This window comes from Dipteris shenzhenensis, chromosome 11, assembly GCF_047967505.1.
Source record: "Dipteris shenzhenensis isolate YYH24624 ecotype China chromosome 11, Dip_SZ_1.0, whole genome shotgun sequence".
Classification (NCBI taxonomy): domain Eukaryota; kingdom Viridiplantae; phylum Streptophyta; class Polypodiopsida; order Gleicheniales; family Dipteridaceae; genus Dipteris; species Dipteris shenzhenensis.
The window spans coordinates 3715902-3732372 of NC_141606.1; the positions used below are offsets into that span (position 1 = coordinate 3715902).

The 16471-nt window shown below is 43.1% G+C and overlaps 1 protein-coding gene across 7 annotated transcripts; it reads right to left on the bottom strand.

Annotated features, from left to right (window-relative positions):
• Nucleotides 1-2283: 2283 nt before the first annotated feature.
• Nucleotides 2284-14240, bottom strand: LOC147896500 (putative serine/threonine-protein kinase At1g01540). 7 transcript variants are annotated; one of them, XM_087381047.1, is made up of 8 exons: nucleotides 12833-13289; nucleotides 11574-12576; nucleotides 11373-11477; nucleotides 10859-10981; nucleotides 3467-3637; nucleotides 3253-3382; nucleotides 2952-3161; nucleotides 2284-2702 (listed from the first exon to the last, which is right to left on the bottom strand). In XM_087381047.1, exons 2-8 carry the CDS (start codon nucleotides 12353-12355, stop codon nucleotides 2472-2474), a joined length of 1752 nt encoding a protein of 583 aa, XP_087237173.1. In that variant the 5' UTR covers nucleotides 12356-12576; nucleotides 12833-13289; the 3' UTR covers nucleotides 2284-2471. The 7 variants fall into 7 exon arrangements, with proteins under 7 accessions (XP_087237173.1, XP_087237168.1, XP_087237172.1 ...); XM_087381042.1 differs by lacking the exon at nucleotides 12833-13289 and adding an exon at nucleotides 14141-14240 and having other exon boundaries at nucleotides 3253-3637; XM_087381046.1 differs by lacking the exon at nucleotides 12833-13289 and adding an exon at nucleotides 14061-14186 and having other exon boundaries at nucleotides 3253-3637.
• Nucleotides 14241-16471: the final 2231 nt, after the last annotated feature.

Genomic DNA, 16471 nt, shown 5'->3' on the forward strand with positions numbered 1-16471 from the left:
AAGTAAGGGAAAAAGGAAGGGGGGGGAAATTAAACATGGAAATAAAGAGGGGGAAGGGATAAAACGTAAATTAAATGTAAAGTGGAAAAGGGATAGTAAGTGTGTATGTGTGTGTGTGTGTCCAAATGGCAAACTAAAGCCAGGCAAAGGGCTTTTCTTGATAAAGGTTTCTCATTTAAAGAGTCCTTCGAAAGCCTACACTATAATAGGTAATCTGAAAATATTAGTCAGGCTTTGATATCTGATGGTTGTTGGACTTCCTCATGGGCACATCCTGCTTGTGTTATTGATTTTGCTCAACAGTTCGGGCATATGGAATCTAACTCATAGGAGGCATGATGGGATGGCAGAAGCTTTTACCTCGCCTATTATTTCTCCTACACAGGCTATGCAATTTGAAAAGCCTTTGAAGAATGGAGTTTACTAATGCATTAAAATCATGTGGCGAATGGAAGTCTTTGAGTCTCATTGTAGAGTTCTTTCTTGCTTGTTGGGATGCCTTAGAGCCTATTTAATTGCACATGATTAATTATGCTTGATAAAATCAGCAAATGCTAGATGCTTGGAAAAAAGGCCTAGTTAAGTCGCTCCCAAAGAAGCATTTGTGTGCATTGTTTGCTTATTGTAGACCAATTACAGTTATGCTTGTCATTTATAAGGTGGTGGCTAAAATGATGGTTGAGGTTTCCTGCACGATGGTCTACATCCCACCGAATATGGCTTTATACCACGTAGACACATCATGGATAATATTGCAAACACCTATGTTGGGATGGAATATGCAAGATACACACATCAAGACATACTTTTGCTACAAATAGACGTCACTAAAGCATGTGATATTGTACAAAGGGATTTTATCTTACAAACCATGCAATGTTTGGAATTTGGAGAAAAACTCCAACGTATTATATATTGGTTGTACTATGATAGCAAAGCCACTTGCTTTATGTCTAAGAGTGTCTAATCAATGGACTCTCCATCCATCCTTTGGTACGATAGGGATGCCCTCTTAGTGCCTTGTTGTATGCAATAGCCACTCATCTTATGCCTCAATACATAGGTCATCTTGTGGCTATTGATGCTTTGCATGTTTGGAGATTCATGAAAGAAATCCCATGATTGAACAAGCTTTTGTTGATGATTCCTTCTTCACTACCAAGAATATTGAGAAGGATCTTTAAAACTCGTGCGTGCTTTATCATTGTGCGGATTGGCTCTTGGTTTGGAAGTTAACTTTCAAAAATCCAAGCTTCTGCCTCTGCATGACTAGCATCTTCTCTAGCCTAGTGAAATTGTTTTGCCAAGCCAACTCGTTCATCATCTTGGCTATCCATGGGGATGGATGATTTCTCATGTCAACAAATTGATAGAGTGCTTTAAGCAACAAAGCTTTTAAAGAAATTGGAATATTTGAAATTAGCTACTTGACTATTGCATGTTTGACTTGGTTCCCTACATATAATTTTTTTTACCCTTGATGATGTTTGTCAAGAATGGTGTTACATCCTTCAAGGCCCAACCGGAAGAGCATTAGATTTTATTCATGGATCAAAGATACATAAATTTCATTGTTATCTATCAATATCGTCTTATCTCCCTCAGTCTTAGTAGAGGGAGATTTGACAAGGATTTCAAGTCTAAGGAAGGAATTTTTGTTAAATAGACTCCGCCAAAAAACGTGCAACACGCACACACATCTAGATAAATCCAAGAACATGCCCAAACTCATCCTCTATAAACATGACACATAATGCAGTTTCAATCTCATGATAGTCACCCACAAGATTGAAAACCATAAACTCCATATATCACAAGGCCTAGCTACTATGACATCCCACTAACATCATTAACACCCAACACCGGGTGTAGACCATAATATAAACATATGCTCTCACAGTACAAACCCACACACCCACATATTTGAGCATTCATTTATACAAAGGTCTTTGTACTGAGTATACATGCATGCATACATACATATGTATGCATGCATGTGTGCGCACGAGCAGGCGTGTAAATACATATATGTACGTATGTATTTTCTCTAAATATGAATATATGTAGATCTCCCATGAACACCTTGAGATGTATCCAAACCTCCTATTGGAGACACGCTAATATCTACTCTGTTTTCTTCAGTTCCAAACGAGGCCTATTCAGACTTGATAAACACGGATGATTCTAGAAAAGAGAATTGCCCTCGATGTTCATTAAAACTGAAGAAGTGTGCTTGTGACGTCAAGAAATAACCTACAGTTACACTGAAAAAGCATGAAAGAATGAGTCATAAACACTACCTTCTTCAGTCCTCAAACTGGATTAATACATACAAATGGTGTATACATACACACAGAATCCCTTGAACATGCTTCCGATTGGAAATTTTTATGTAGGAGCTCAAGACATGCACGGGTATATGGCCATTTGCTCAAGAAACTCCCATAGGAGCTTTGAAAGCCCAACAGCTCTCAAACTTCATATCTGCGCCACCTTGCTCTAGGATCAACAGTGCTAGGGGACTCGATCTCTGGATCACTATCATCAGGGATTGCTCTCCGTGGAACATCTTTGTGGACTGCTCTCCATGCAGCTGATTCCCTTTGAGCTGCAGCATAGGAAGGACTATCTGGAATGGCTTGATTTTGCAAATGATGAGGACCTTTTTTAACTCTAAGAGAGTCCCGAGAATTTTTGCGTTCCTATTCACATCAAAAGAAAGATTTTAATAACTTAATTTGCGGAAACATTGATATATAGCACATGAAATGAATATATAACTTCATAAGATTTCCAATCTTACAAATTAATTACATGCAGAATGTCAATCTCCTTGCATATCCTACAGCAGCCAATCAGGGCCACTTGCACCCAGAACCGTAGAGCAACAAATTTTGTCGCAGCGACTGAGAAAAGGGGGTAAACCAAGTAGAAAGGTTTATCTCACTCACATCACGGAAGGGAGTATCATCTGCCTCAAGCATATGCACCACATGCCCCATCTTTGGCCGCTTTTGGGCATCAGGATCTACACACCGCAAAGCAACTAGCAGTGCTCTCTTCAGAGCTCGTGGTGATGGCTTGTCCACCATCTTTGGATCTGCAACCTCGTCTGATCGACGACTGCCAACCATCATTTTTAACCAGTCCACTAGATTCACCTGCAACAAACCACCTTGGGACTGAACATGACCAGAAACTTTCCAAAACTTGAAATTATGCTTGACAACCTACACAGCATTGAGCTTTCACCTCTCCAGCTGGCCTGCTGTAATCCACAGGATCTCGTCCTGTGATCAATTCCATAAGGAGAACGCCATAACTATACACATCACTTTTCTCATTTAGCATGCCGGTGCTTGCATATTCAGGAGCAACATATCTGCACACAAAAAGTAAAGCTGAAATCCCTTCAAACAATAACTGAAACGTTTTAGCTAGAACATCTTGAAAGCCAACAACATACCCAAAAGTGCCCATAACCCTTGTGGTGACATGGCTGTTTCCTGCTCCTAATAGTTTTGCCAGGCCGAAGTCTGAAACTTTTGGGTTCCATTGGCTGTCTATTAAAATGTTGCTGGACTTCACATCCCGATGAACAACCTTTGGCTCTAGACCTTCATGCAAATAGGCCAGCCTGCAATTGCCAAGAACACATTTAAAATCCCAATCCGAAAATCTCTCTCTCTCTTCTCTCACACACACACACGCACACACATACACACACACACACAACTCAGGCACCTTTCCAGCCCTGAGAGGATTTCATCTCCTGTCTAAGACTGAGAAGAGAGGAGGGCTTACAGGGATAGCTCACTGTTTGAGATTGAGTTATGCTCAGCCTGTATCTCCACCATCATTTGCAAGGCTCGTTCTCCAAGCCACAAGAAAGTGATGGCATAAAAAGCAGTGTCTGCCTCATAGACTCTCTATCTCTCCCATCAACTCAAGGCTTAGCTCCCAAGCCACTTAGTATATGCGTTGCAATCTAGTATGCATCTTGATATTATAATTGAGTGAAAATGGCTCCAAGGTATGGTCCTTATATGATCAAAGTTGAATCTCTCAAGCCACAATATGGCTCTGATCCATCGTTTGAGGCATCCACTAAATATACTAGCAATATCTCACCAACAAAACATCAAACATGATTTAATACTTGCCACTAAATGTCAGTGATCTCCAAACTGAAACTCATGACCCCAGTCACGTAGAGTCTTGTAATAACAAGGAACTTCCACACACGCTCTATGCCTTCTCAATATCATTGTCAACTTCTGATGCTCATCAGAAACAAGAGTTCCTACAGGGTTACATTATGTAGTCACCATGACATGGTAAATGTACATGAAAAGCCATATTGGTCGGTTTTGATGAAATTAAGAATGGTTGATAATACCTTAAAGCAAGCTTAATTTAGACAATACGGTTTCTAGCAAAAGCCTTGACTTCTTGAAATACACAATACAGTTTCCAACCCATGTCTTACTGAGCCTTGCCTTATTCAATTTCAGCAACTTCCAATCCTCTTCTTTACACTCAACCAGTCTCCAATTCCAATTGTAGTTTACATGTTGGCAGGCAGTTCTATGATTGAATATTGTGCTTCCATATACCATTATATGTCTTCTCATGATTCTACATTGACTAATCAGCAGCAAAAACTTTATTTTACACACATCAATGAAAGAAGGAAGTGTGTTGTTTTTGGACCAACTCCCTAGCTGCAGGTATTTTTCCAGTCTGATATCATGAAGATAGCTATTAAAAAGCTCAAACAATATCTTATTAACTCCTACACTTTCTTTCTGATTGAGGATGAAAGGATGAGGAAAGCTTCAACTTAGGTTTTTAAATATAAGGCTCTCCAAATATTGCTTGTGAGCTTGCTATCCCAATCTGCAATATCCAATGGATGAATCAGCCCCTAATCTCATCTTCATAGTGTCATTTTTTATCTCTTTACAAGAATTGGCTCACTCAAGAAACACCACCACCTTATGGTAGATTTTTTATTTTGTGATGACCACCCTTTTTGGAAGGAAAATATACTGCTGAATACTGCTGTATGCTAACTGAGGGACTGTGGCTGACTGATGCACGCTAAACGGTGGTGGAAAGTTGTGGTATATGCTAATGGAGGGCCAAACCGCCTGGAATGTCTGTTGGAATGAATGATGCTTGAACGAATAAAATGACCTCCTTTTGTAGACTTTTAGGGCAAACTGACTGACCCTGGTCGGATGGTCAACGCCGACTGTTGACCTTGGTCAGCGGTCAATGCCAACAGTTGACCAGTCAGTCAAAGTCAACATTGACCATGGTTGGAAAGTCAACTCTGTGTTTTTTACCTGCATTGTCTTCTGTGTCCAAAACCATGCAAATCTGCTGCTAATTGATGCTGGGAAACAATTGACTGTGCAGCCAAGTGTCACTGCCTCCTGTGCCTAGCACTGGTGCACGTGACATTGACTCTACATTGTATCCTATACCTAGATGAATCCAAGAACATTCCCAATAGCTACTATGACATCACCACTGACGTCATCTGTTACCCAACAGTGGGTGTAGACCATAGTATAAAAATATGCTCTCACACATATCAATCCACACACCCCCACACATACTTGAGCATCTATTTATACAAAGTCTTCGTACTGAGTTTCTGTCGGCACTCCGGAGGTGAAGGGCAGACTCAACCATGACGAAGACTAGTCCAAAATCCCTTCATTCAAGCTACAACTGCTTGTGAAGTCTAAACAATTTCATTTTAGTCTCTCCCAAAGGAGCATCTAAATCTAGCTGATAGGGCAACGCACCATTTAAGATATAAGAATTATCGCAATACCAGCAGGCCACAACTTGGAATATAAATTCTACATCGTATCCTAGAATATAAATTCTTGACATTTTTATTCAAGCTTTGTCTTGCATTCGTCATGTGAGCATTTATATTCAAGCTTTGTCTTGCATGAAACACTTGAAATCAAAAACCTTCAAACCTTCAAGCGCTTTGTAAAGTCTTTCGTTGTACCATTTGGTAGAACAATCCAATATGAAGATGTTGAAGCCCCTTGCCATTGTCCATTGACCTCGCCATCTCAATTTTATATGTTCTTCCATCGTAAGTTGACACTTGAACTCTTGAGCTAGGAAATTTATTGAGCTTTGTTGAAAGTCCCCTATTTGCCATTTTACTACCCATCCTATGATGTAGAACCTGTTGGGGTAAGTATGATCAAGGGCTTGCTTTATGGTGCATGTGTGCATCTAGGGGAGTCACATGTGTATTTGTGTGTGTTGTAAAGGCACATCAAGTGCTATGATGTGTCTAGTGTGTGACCTAAGTGATGATGTAAGACAAAGGCAATCCCACTGATGTAGGGATTGATTCCCACTCATGTAGGGGCTGATTGCCACTATGTAGGGAAGGTATTACCTTCTCCCCCTTTCTATAAAAGAGAGTCTTCTCTCTCACAATCATAATAGAGATCTACCATATTGCTTTCATTGTGCTCTCACACCTCTTGCAAGATGCATCTATTCTATCCTACGGGATCCTACAAATGGTATCAAAGCTTTAGGTTCTAGATCTAGCCTAGCCTAGCATTAGATGCTATCTCTAGCATAAACTACAAGTTTCTTCATCTTCTCCATTTTCCTCCTCCTTCCCAAAATCTTTGAGAGCTCTGTTCTCTGCCTACAAACAACCATTGCCCAAACCCTCTGAGCTGCAAACTCCTCTTGTATGGGCGAACTTCCAGCTGCAAGCTTTTGGTGAAATTTCGACTATATGTGAAATGCCAACACTCACACTCCCTGACGCCTTTTCTTACAATGCGACTTGCTGGAGCAGCCATTCCAAAATTCCTCTGAGCCAAGCTTGCACAACAGTATGAGCTAGCTCCTGTCCAGATTTGAAGGGAAATGGTTCACCAAGGAGGGAGAAACAGCAAAAAAACCAGTTGACTTTCAAGCTGCTGGCTATGGCGACGTGACGCGGCATTTCGCCTCTCCTTGCTGGTAGCCCTTCTCTGGTATAAGGCCCTTCTTCCTGCATAAAAATCCCCTTGAATAGAGCTATGAGCTGTGAGAATTGCACCCTCCAAGTTCTGGTCTGTGTTTTGGACAGTTTTGACAATGTTGTGAGTTTGATGCTACATTAGATGCTACTTTGGCATTTCTGATGTTTTAAAGTGTTGATGGCTTCAATACAACTATGGCTACAGCTTTGCTTTAAGTTGCTACACCTGGATTTGCTTGGAATGCTTTCATTTAGCCACCTCTATGAAGCATGCAAGTGAAGGCATCATTTTCATTATGATTTGTAGTATGGAATTTGGTTACAAGTCTTTGCTACTCTAAATACTTTGAAGGATTATTTTTGCTCATATTTTCACTTGTAAGGCACTAGACACTGCCCTTGGGTAAGACCTTACCATGGAAGCTAAGACCTTTTTTGAGAAGTTGGTTGGAACTAGTTTCCATACTTGGCAAACAAAAGCCAAGCTTATGCTTATGAAAAAGAAGATATGGAATGTTGTGAATGGAAAGAAGTCTACAAAAGAAAAGCTAAAGACAAGAAGGACTACTTCAACAACAAAGCAATTATGCCTAAAGGAAGAACTCCATCAGCAAATGAAGAAAATGAAGACTATGCTTTTTAGGCACTTTGTCTTTTTTGTTTATCATCACTTGGTCAAAATTTTGAGGTTCTCTGCCTAGAGTAGTACTCCAAAAAGAATATGTTATCTAAATCACCTCTGGTCACCATATGATGTAGACCATGTGATATGTGTTTTGACTATCCCATTTCTCTAAAACTCACACCCTTGGGAACCCTTGCTAGCATGAGATCCTAGCCATAGATTAATCCTTGACCACCATGAGATGGCATGAGAAACTATGAGACTAGATGAATCCTTGACACTGCAAGAGGCAATCCCTTGAGGGGGGTTTGTTGGGGTAAGTATGATCAAGGGCTTGCTCTATGATGCATGTGTGCATCTAGGGGAGTCACATGTGTGTTTGTGTGTGTTGTAAAGGCACATCAAGTGCTATGATGTGTCTAGTGTGTGACCTAAGTGATGATGTAAGACAAAGGCAATCCCACTGATGTAGGGATTGATTCCCACTGATGCAGGGGCTGATTGCCACTATGTAGGGAAGGTATTACCTTCTCCCCCTTTCTATAAAAGAGTATTCTTTCTCACAATCATAATAGAGATCTACCATATTGCTTTCATTGTGCTCTCACACCTCTTGCGAGATGCATCTATTCTATCCTACGGGATCCTACAGAACCATCACTTCATCCCTCTTGAGTTGTGAAATTGATTTGACTCCAATGAAAGTAATTCACCTCACCTCCATCCTCTGCATGTCCATGTGAAAATGCCCATACCCCTCGTGCCACAACTTTTTGGAGCCTTTGTTCGCTTACTTGTCCATCATGCAAGAAGACATATATCCTGAGAGGGATGTACCCCATCTATCAATCCATTTCTTTTGCACCACAACTTTTTGGAGCTGTATTGGCTTGAGTTGTTAATACAATCATCCTGTAGAACATGTTTCCTGACTTTATCAAGGATCCTCATGATCCAACAGAGATCAACAACTAAATGACAATCATAATAATAAAAACAACTTGCATTGTTACGTGCACCGGTGTAAGACACAGGTGGCAGTGACACCTGGCTGCGAAGTCAGCAATTGGCAGCATAATTCAGAACCTCTTTGGCAAGGATTCAGGGCCAGCAAAGGCACCAAAGTGCACACCATCGTCAGAGCCAGCGAGGGCATAACCAAGCAGCAGGTTGACCTGACCAGGTCAGGCCGACCAGTTGGGTCAGCTGGTTGGCGGGACCAGATCGGTTGACCTGGTTGGTCAACTGGCTGATTTCAGGCCTTATTTAAGGAGCCTCAGCCCTCCGTTGTGTCCAGTCATTTCCAGCATCCGGTCCTGGCATTTACTCCAGCATAGTGCTGCATCAGTATGGAGATTAGAGGGTCTCCTCAGTAGTCATCCCGCATTGGCAGTAGTGCACATGATACATATTCGTATCCATTTTGCAGTCATATACAGCCAAGTCATTTAGGCATTTTTGCCATCATTTATACATTATAAATAAAGCATGTGTACATGGTTAGGAAGATCTCTAGTGTCCTTCATGATTGCGTTCTTTGGCACACCTTCATGGACAGACACTCAGTTTGCTTCCGCACAGCACAGTAGTTAGTCTCATATGCCTCGTTGGATTTCCGAGCATGGCATGGCAGTAAGTCCCTGCATGTTACATGCATGTATTTCAAGAGGAGTAGAGACAGGAGCAAGGGGATGTCAGCACTGGATGCATGGCAAGCAAAACATTTACAGAATCAACCATGCTAGACAATCAACTTAGTAATGCTTCTAAGTTCTACCTTCATTCCATTCCTAGTAAAAGGATGAGCAGAGAGAAGATTCTTGCGCAGCTTAGGTCTCACTTGTTCTGAGAATGCATGGAACATTGTTGACTCCCTACATTAGACATCTCAAAATGTCACTAATAGGAACTCAAACCTAGGGTCCACCAATTTGATGGAGCAGCACTACTCCCGTTTGTTGGCCATATGCCTAGTAGCACCATTGTCAACATACGATACATGTTTTGGTTATAATACCATATTTGCAATGATGGGATCTTCTCAATAATGAGAAAAGAGCTTGTAGATGACTGCATTCGGACTGCTCTTTGTCTTCTCTTTGGTCTTTCCTTTGCTGTCCTTCTTGTCAGTTGCTTTCTTCCTGCATGTATGTCATGGGCTCTACAGGCCATGGCATGCTGAGGCCATCTAGCCTACAGGAGGCCACGAAGATAGCAGTCAGTGATGCAGGGCCACATCAGCCGTATGGCAGCCAACTTGACAAAGCATGCTGCCAGCAGCCAACTAGGGGCTGCCACATGGCCCGTACAGCAAGTGGGGCATGCAGAGAGGTCATAGAAGTCAATTGACTGCCACATGGCAGGTCAGGGCTGCTTCTGACAGGCTGGGGGTCAGTTGAGCCCATAGACGTAGTCAGTCAGCAGTCAGGTCAGCCGGCCTAGGCTCTAAAGTCCCTGCAGGAGGAGGTGTCCAGAGCTATACAAAAAATCATTCTCCCCCTCATTTCTCCATCGACAACAGCAGCAGCAGCAGCTTCAGAGCACCGGCCAATGCTCCAGCAGACCCAGGAGGATCCAGTACCCTTGTGAGAGCAGATAGGCGTGGGAGAAGAGCAGCAGCCTGCCTCTCTCCACCTCCACAGTTACAAGAAGAGACAGCCCTTTCCTAGAGGTGTATTATCAACCTTTTGGCAACAATATAATAAAAGAAAATACTCTCTGTGCAGGTGGGGGAATCGCAACCGAATCCAGCATTCCCTGACAATCACAACACGAAAAAAGTTGTGCCTTTCATTTCAGTACATGCTTCTGAATTATCAAACAGCTAACAGGTTGTAGAGAGAGAGAGAGAGAGAGAGAATATTATAGTCTACGAAAGACCAAATGGTCTATGAGATTAAAGATACCACAATCGTAAGGACTGAGAGTCCATCCAAACCAAAATGTTAGTGAAGGACTAAGAGTCCATCCTAGAGTCTTAGAAGACTTATGTGCTACATCCGTTATGGACAGTGTGTCTCGACATCTACGTTGACGGCTTAGCCAATTTGAAATCTTTCATGAGAGCAACTTACTCACCCTAAAATCACAATATCTGATCTCGTTCAAAAACGTGTCCATTCTACCATTAATTTGCTTCCTCTTGTGTTCCTTTTGTAACAAACGACAAAGAAAGGACAGGGAAAAGAATCAATAGCTCAAGAAATTACCCCTTTGCAGTACCAAGAATAATCTTCATTCGTTTATCCCAAGACATTGGCTGATTTTCTCCTAGAGGTCCATGAAGCCATTGCTCCAAATTTCCGTTGTCAATGTACTCATATACGAGCATTCTGGCGAAGAAAGTAGACACGATGAATACTATGGAACAACAGATAGGAAAGCCTTCCCATATATCTATGAATACAGTAAAAAAACACATTTGTTGAACACATAGGAAAACCTTCCCATACATTTTTCAATACAGTAAAAAACACAGAATCAGAGGGGCCAGGGCCTAAGATTCTCAAAAAGTGGACACGTTTGAAGAACCAGGTAGAATATAAAATAAGCAGGAAGAGACGTTCTGCAGTCCTTTCAGGACAAAGGGGAATATATACCAATTGTAGAAGTTTAAAGACCTCGGAATTGCGGAGATGGTATCTTAGAAGATGATTTCTCATCCATCGGAGGTGCTAGTTTTATATTAATATCACAAAAGAAAATGAAGGCGAAAATTTTCACCTATGTGAGCCCTCCATGCAGTATCCAATAAGGCGAACAAGATTCTTATGTCTCACTCGCCCTATGGCCTCCACCTCTACCTTGAATTCCCTTTCAGCTTGGCCTCTGCAAAACCCAAAAGCCAGTTGAACATGTTCAGGATCACAATTCCGTATTGAAAATCGTGTAGGTTGCCCATACATTGGAGGATGAGATTTGAACCTGTTGTTCAAGAGGTTCTTCACAGCAATGCGAGTGCCATCAGGCAATAGACCATAATACACGATGCCATAGCCACCCTCCCCAAGCACACTGGCGTCAGCGAAGGAATCGGTTGCAGCTTCAAGTTCGCGGAGAGTGTACCAATGACCCCAGCCTAAGTGGGAGACCTCAGGCATTGACATCCCTGCAGCTGGTGATGGAGCCGGAGACTCAGCAGAACGAGAGTCGCCACTAGCACTTGAACCTCTGTCCAGAGAATGATACGCCCTCCTCTCCCCATCCACAAAGCCCCTTTCCACCGCTGGCAAATGGACCCTGTTAGCGAGCTCCAAGCGGCCCTCTTCTCCTCTCAGCCGGGATGGCGGTTGCCTTGTTTTTTCCGGACCCCTGCCTTCAAAATCTCTTTCAGCTTCCCGGTTTGATTTGCCCGTGTCAAAGCTGCGATCCATGGGGGTAGCCCCGTGCCCAACGTGCACCACCTCCTTTTCCATGGTCCTGTCTTCTGAAACGTTGCTTGGAGAGCGACAGGGGCCATCGGAGAGCAGCTGTGGGATGGGCTTTCGGGCTCGATCCACCTTAATATCTTTGGAGACCTTCGGGATCAGAACGCCGGGCGGAAGCTTCTCTGCGGATTTCTTCCTCGAGCTTAGCCATAGAGACAGAAAGAAGAGGATAAGGACGATGAATGCCCCGACTCCTATGCCGATAACGGCCCAGAGTTTGAGCCCAAAAATGCCCGTCTTCTTGGACAGCTCGTTGTCTAGGAAGTTCCCGGTGCCCATTTTCGCTGCGTTCTAGATGGGATTGCGACAATCCAAGCTGATCAAAGCCTTCTGCCTCGACAACGAAAACATTATTGTTGAGGGAATCGTGGTGGCGGGGCAGATGTTCTCTCTGGATCGAAAGCAGCTCTGCAGCAACAGTCGCAAAATCTCATTCTTCACAAGGCAATGGATCTGGAGGAGAACCCGGCTCGCCAACTGCATCCGTTGCCACTGCTCTCCTGCCACAAAGAGCACCAAATAGTAATCAGTAGCCACACATGATATCCGCCATCGCACCAGAAACAGAAACAGTGTTAGGAAGTGCGTGCAATGCACGCCCCTAAGTCCGACACAAGCGGAACGAAACTGTCAAGCGATTCGCAGAGTCTACTTGCGGTTCTTCGGATCTGCACGCTTCTACAACGGTGGACGAGCGCACTGCCCGAGAGAGAGTGCTATGCAGAATGGTAAAAAGCTGGTGTGCACTACGCTCACTTTTCTGCAAAACACCAAGGCGCTATCGGCTGGCATGAATTCCGTCAACAGCCGCGCTATCGACGTAAATGCGAGGTGGGCATTCCCCAGGCCGAAGACGGTGGTGAAAGTCGGGAAGAAGCGAGTCCTGGAAGACAAGGGGATCCATCCGCCAGGAAAAGCTGCAGGGCACGCAAGGATCACGAGCGGTGGACTGCCAAAAGGCGGAGCACAGTGAGGAGGAAGCAAGCAAAGCGGATAGGCAGCACCTGCGTAAAGGTGAGGGAGGGGCGACCACCGAGCAGAAGCAGCAGCCCCAACTCCTCGCTGCGCCTGCTGCAGCAGAAGATACAGCTGGGCGAGTACAAATCTGACCATAAAAGAGCTGGAAGCTTGCACCAGGCACGGCAGGGGCCGCACTAAGAGTAAGTGCAAGCTGGAAGGGAAGGCATTTACAAGGAGAGCGGGATCTCTTCTTCAAAAACTAGTTATTAGATGAGTGTGAGCTTACTACGATACATGAGAGTGTGTGTGTGTGTGTCTCTCTCTCTCTCTCTCTCCCTCTCCAAATCGATTGTATGTGTCTAAGTCTACAAGATGCACGAAAGCAAGATCTTGTGATGGAGGTGGACACTGGAAACAGAACACAGAGAGAGAGAGATCATCCCCCAAACGAATCATTACAGTAGACTCATTCACTCACTCTGTAGAATCGCGCACAGGTTGAAACTTGAAATTGCACGCAGTGTTGAGATAAATTCAATTGGCCGCAACCTTCAGAGATGAAGCAGTTACTCATAGCTCCAATCTCAAACGCTTCAGCAACTCAGATTGATTCAATCTCTTAACTTCATTCTCACACACACACAATGCAATTGCTTATCAAACATCTTCACAAATGAAGCACACATATACTTTGGCTTATAGCTCCGCGACATCTTTCCTTACACCCACGCAGACAGCAATTTCGCACCTGCTCATATCCAAAATCCTGCCTGTTTCTGCTTTTACCTTCCGCCCAAACCCAAAAAACTATTCATGTTACCCCTCGCATCACACTCACAGCAACGTTCTAACACACTCTGAAGTGCTCACACCGCCCACTTCCCTCCCCCTACACCATCCCATCGCCACTCTGTCACTCTTTTTTCCATTGCAGCACTGCATAGCCAGTTTGGCGGCTGCCTAAGCTAGCTGACTGGCAAGGCAAGACCCCGCGCCTTCCTCACAAAAAGGGCGATGCACAGACCTCTTTTCCGCATAGACGCAAGCAAAGAAGCCCACATTTCGAAAATGGTTGCCAGTTTACAATTCCGGTGGCGAACTAACCAGAAGCTGAGCTGCCTAGATCTTCTTGTTCGGCACTCTCACCCTTATCGTTGATGCCATTTCAACGGGCAAAGTGCAAACCACCCCCTTCAAATTGAGGTTCTTGTCTGTTGTCCATCCTTTTTCTGCATTATATACCGACTTATACGAAGAACAATGTCAGGCCTTTCAAATTTTTCAACTTCTATCTAATTCACATCTTAAGGACAAGACCCTTGCGCTCACAAATGAAGCTACCTCTCTTGCTCAACTTTATCCCATCTTAAGAGCAATGAACTCCTTGAAGGTGTAGCAGAATGCTCCTTGAAAGATACTAACTATGGCCACCTATAAGCTCTTAGATTGACAATTATTAGTGAGCTTTCCATTTACGTGCAAGGCCAAAGGTAGGTATAGGCTAGTCCAAACTCTATTTCCTTAAGATCTGCACTATCTAGCCTTTGTAAACAACTTATCATGCCTCAACAATGATCCAGGGCAAAGAATTTCAAAAAGAAAGGAGAGAGACATCGATAGATCAAAGGCATGATGGCTCTCTCAATTGCTTTCCCATATTTATGATAAAAGAAGATAGTGCTAGAGATGTGTAGCATTTAATATGTTGAGTTTTAATAGTGTACTTTCCAATTTAACAACAATGAAGGATTCCACGCCCCCCCGCCCCCCCCTCTCTCTCTCTCTCTCTCTCTCTCTCAAGGTATGTAGGATTTCAAGATTGCATAATTATGCGCCTCCAAGGCATAATGATCTTATTGTGCCATTCAATGATGCTTATCTCTTTGGTACATTCCAACTTTTCTACCAAGAAAAGGTTGAATCATTTGATTTAAACTTGTCTTTCATTGTTGATTTTTATGTCTCTAGGGATGGTCTATTAGAGTGGAGACGCAGCACACTCTTAGGACTTGAATGAGGGCTGCCGCCTTGGTAGGTAGGCAACCCCACCACTAGGCTATCGTGGTGTCCTCTACTATTGCAAGGGCCTTTAATAGATTGCCAAGTTAGGGAAAATACCATGCTACACTAATTAAGACACCCTCTTCCCTTTTAGAAGCTGCTCCCCCTTTCTAGCTTTTTCCAGCCTCCGCATTATCACCAAGTTAGCATCAACTTCCTTTTTCCTTGCAAGGTGTTTCATTCCATATGTCTCTATTGCACTCAAGATCATTCGATGCTATACCACATAGTTATGTTGGTTGATGTCTATACTTAAATTAAAGTCACTATGGGCTTTTTCACAAAGAATGCTCCCTCTCTCTCTCTCTCTCTCTCTCTCTCTCTCTCTCTCTCTCTCTCTCTCTCTCCTCCCTCCCTCTCTCCCTCCCTCTCTCCCTCCCCCTCTCTCCCTCCCTCCCTCCCTCCCCCTCTCTCCCTCCCTCCCTCTCTCCCCCCCCCCCCCCTCTCTCTCTCTCTCTCTCTCTCTCTCTCTCTCCCTCCCTCTCCCTCTCTCTCTCTCTCTCTCTCTCCCTCTCTCTCTCTCTCTACGTGCATGTGTGCGTGTGTGATATGCCAATTAGCTCTCTTTCCCCTTTTCATGTTCGTGATTTCTCTTTAAAGGCAAAATACAAAGTTTGCATAAATCATGTAGCTCAATTAGATCCATGAAGAATTACTTATGTGGAATGATTCTTCCAACCCCTTACATTACTCAGTACTTTTAAGCTTACTATAGAGATAACATGAAGAAGTTGCACTTACAAATTTAAGTTAGGTCTATCCATGCACTCCATCACCAAAGGAATAGGGCCTTCAAAAAATACATATTTGAAAATCACATTCATCTATCGATTTGTGTTATTGCTTAAAGAAGGTTTGACTTGACCCTTTGTTGTAATTTTAGCTATATCTTACAAAGTTGTACAATGATGATAAAATGAGTTTGCTTATTGTTTGTCATCAATCCCTCTCTCATCCATAATTCAAAGGCTACACATTGTTGGAAACTACATTTTAAGATTCAATTCTTTTTACTTTGAAGCCCTTCGTACATACATTAGCCATTTCATTAGAGTACGGATCAGGTATCCAACTTTGATGACAAAGTTGGAGAAGGAATGGTTGGACAAAGGATATTGAATTGAGGAAATAAAACGAATGAATTGTATATCTTATGAAATAGAATCTTAAAAGCAATTCATGGGTCCAACTCCAATCAAAATCGAATGGGTTTGAAAATGGTTGCTAGGATAGTATAGGTGATGCAAATGGAAAAGGCTCGTTAAAGTTTCTCCTGGCCTAAAGCATGGCCTAAAGCATACCACTATAGACAATAGCACAATAATGGGAATGTCTAAAATAGGCCTTTGACCTCACTACACTTTTGGTTGATAC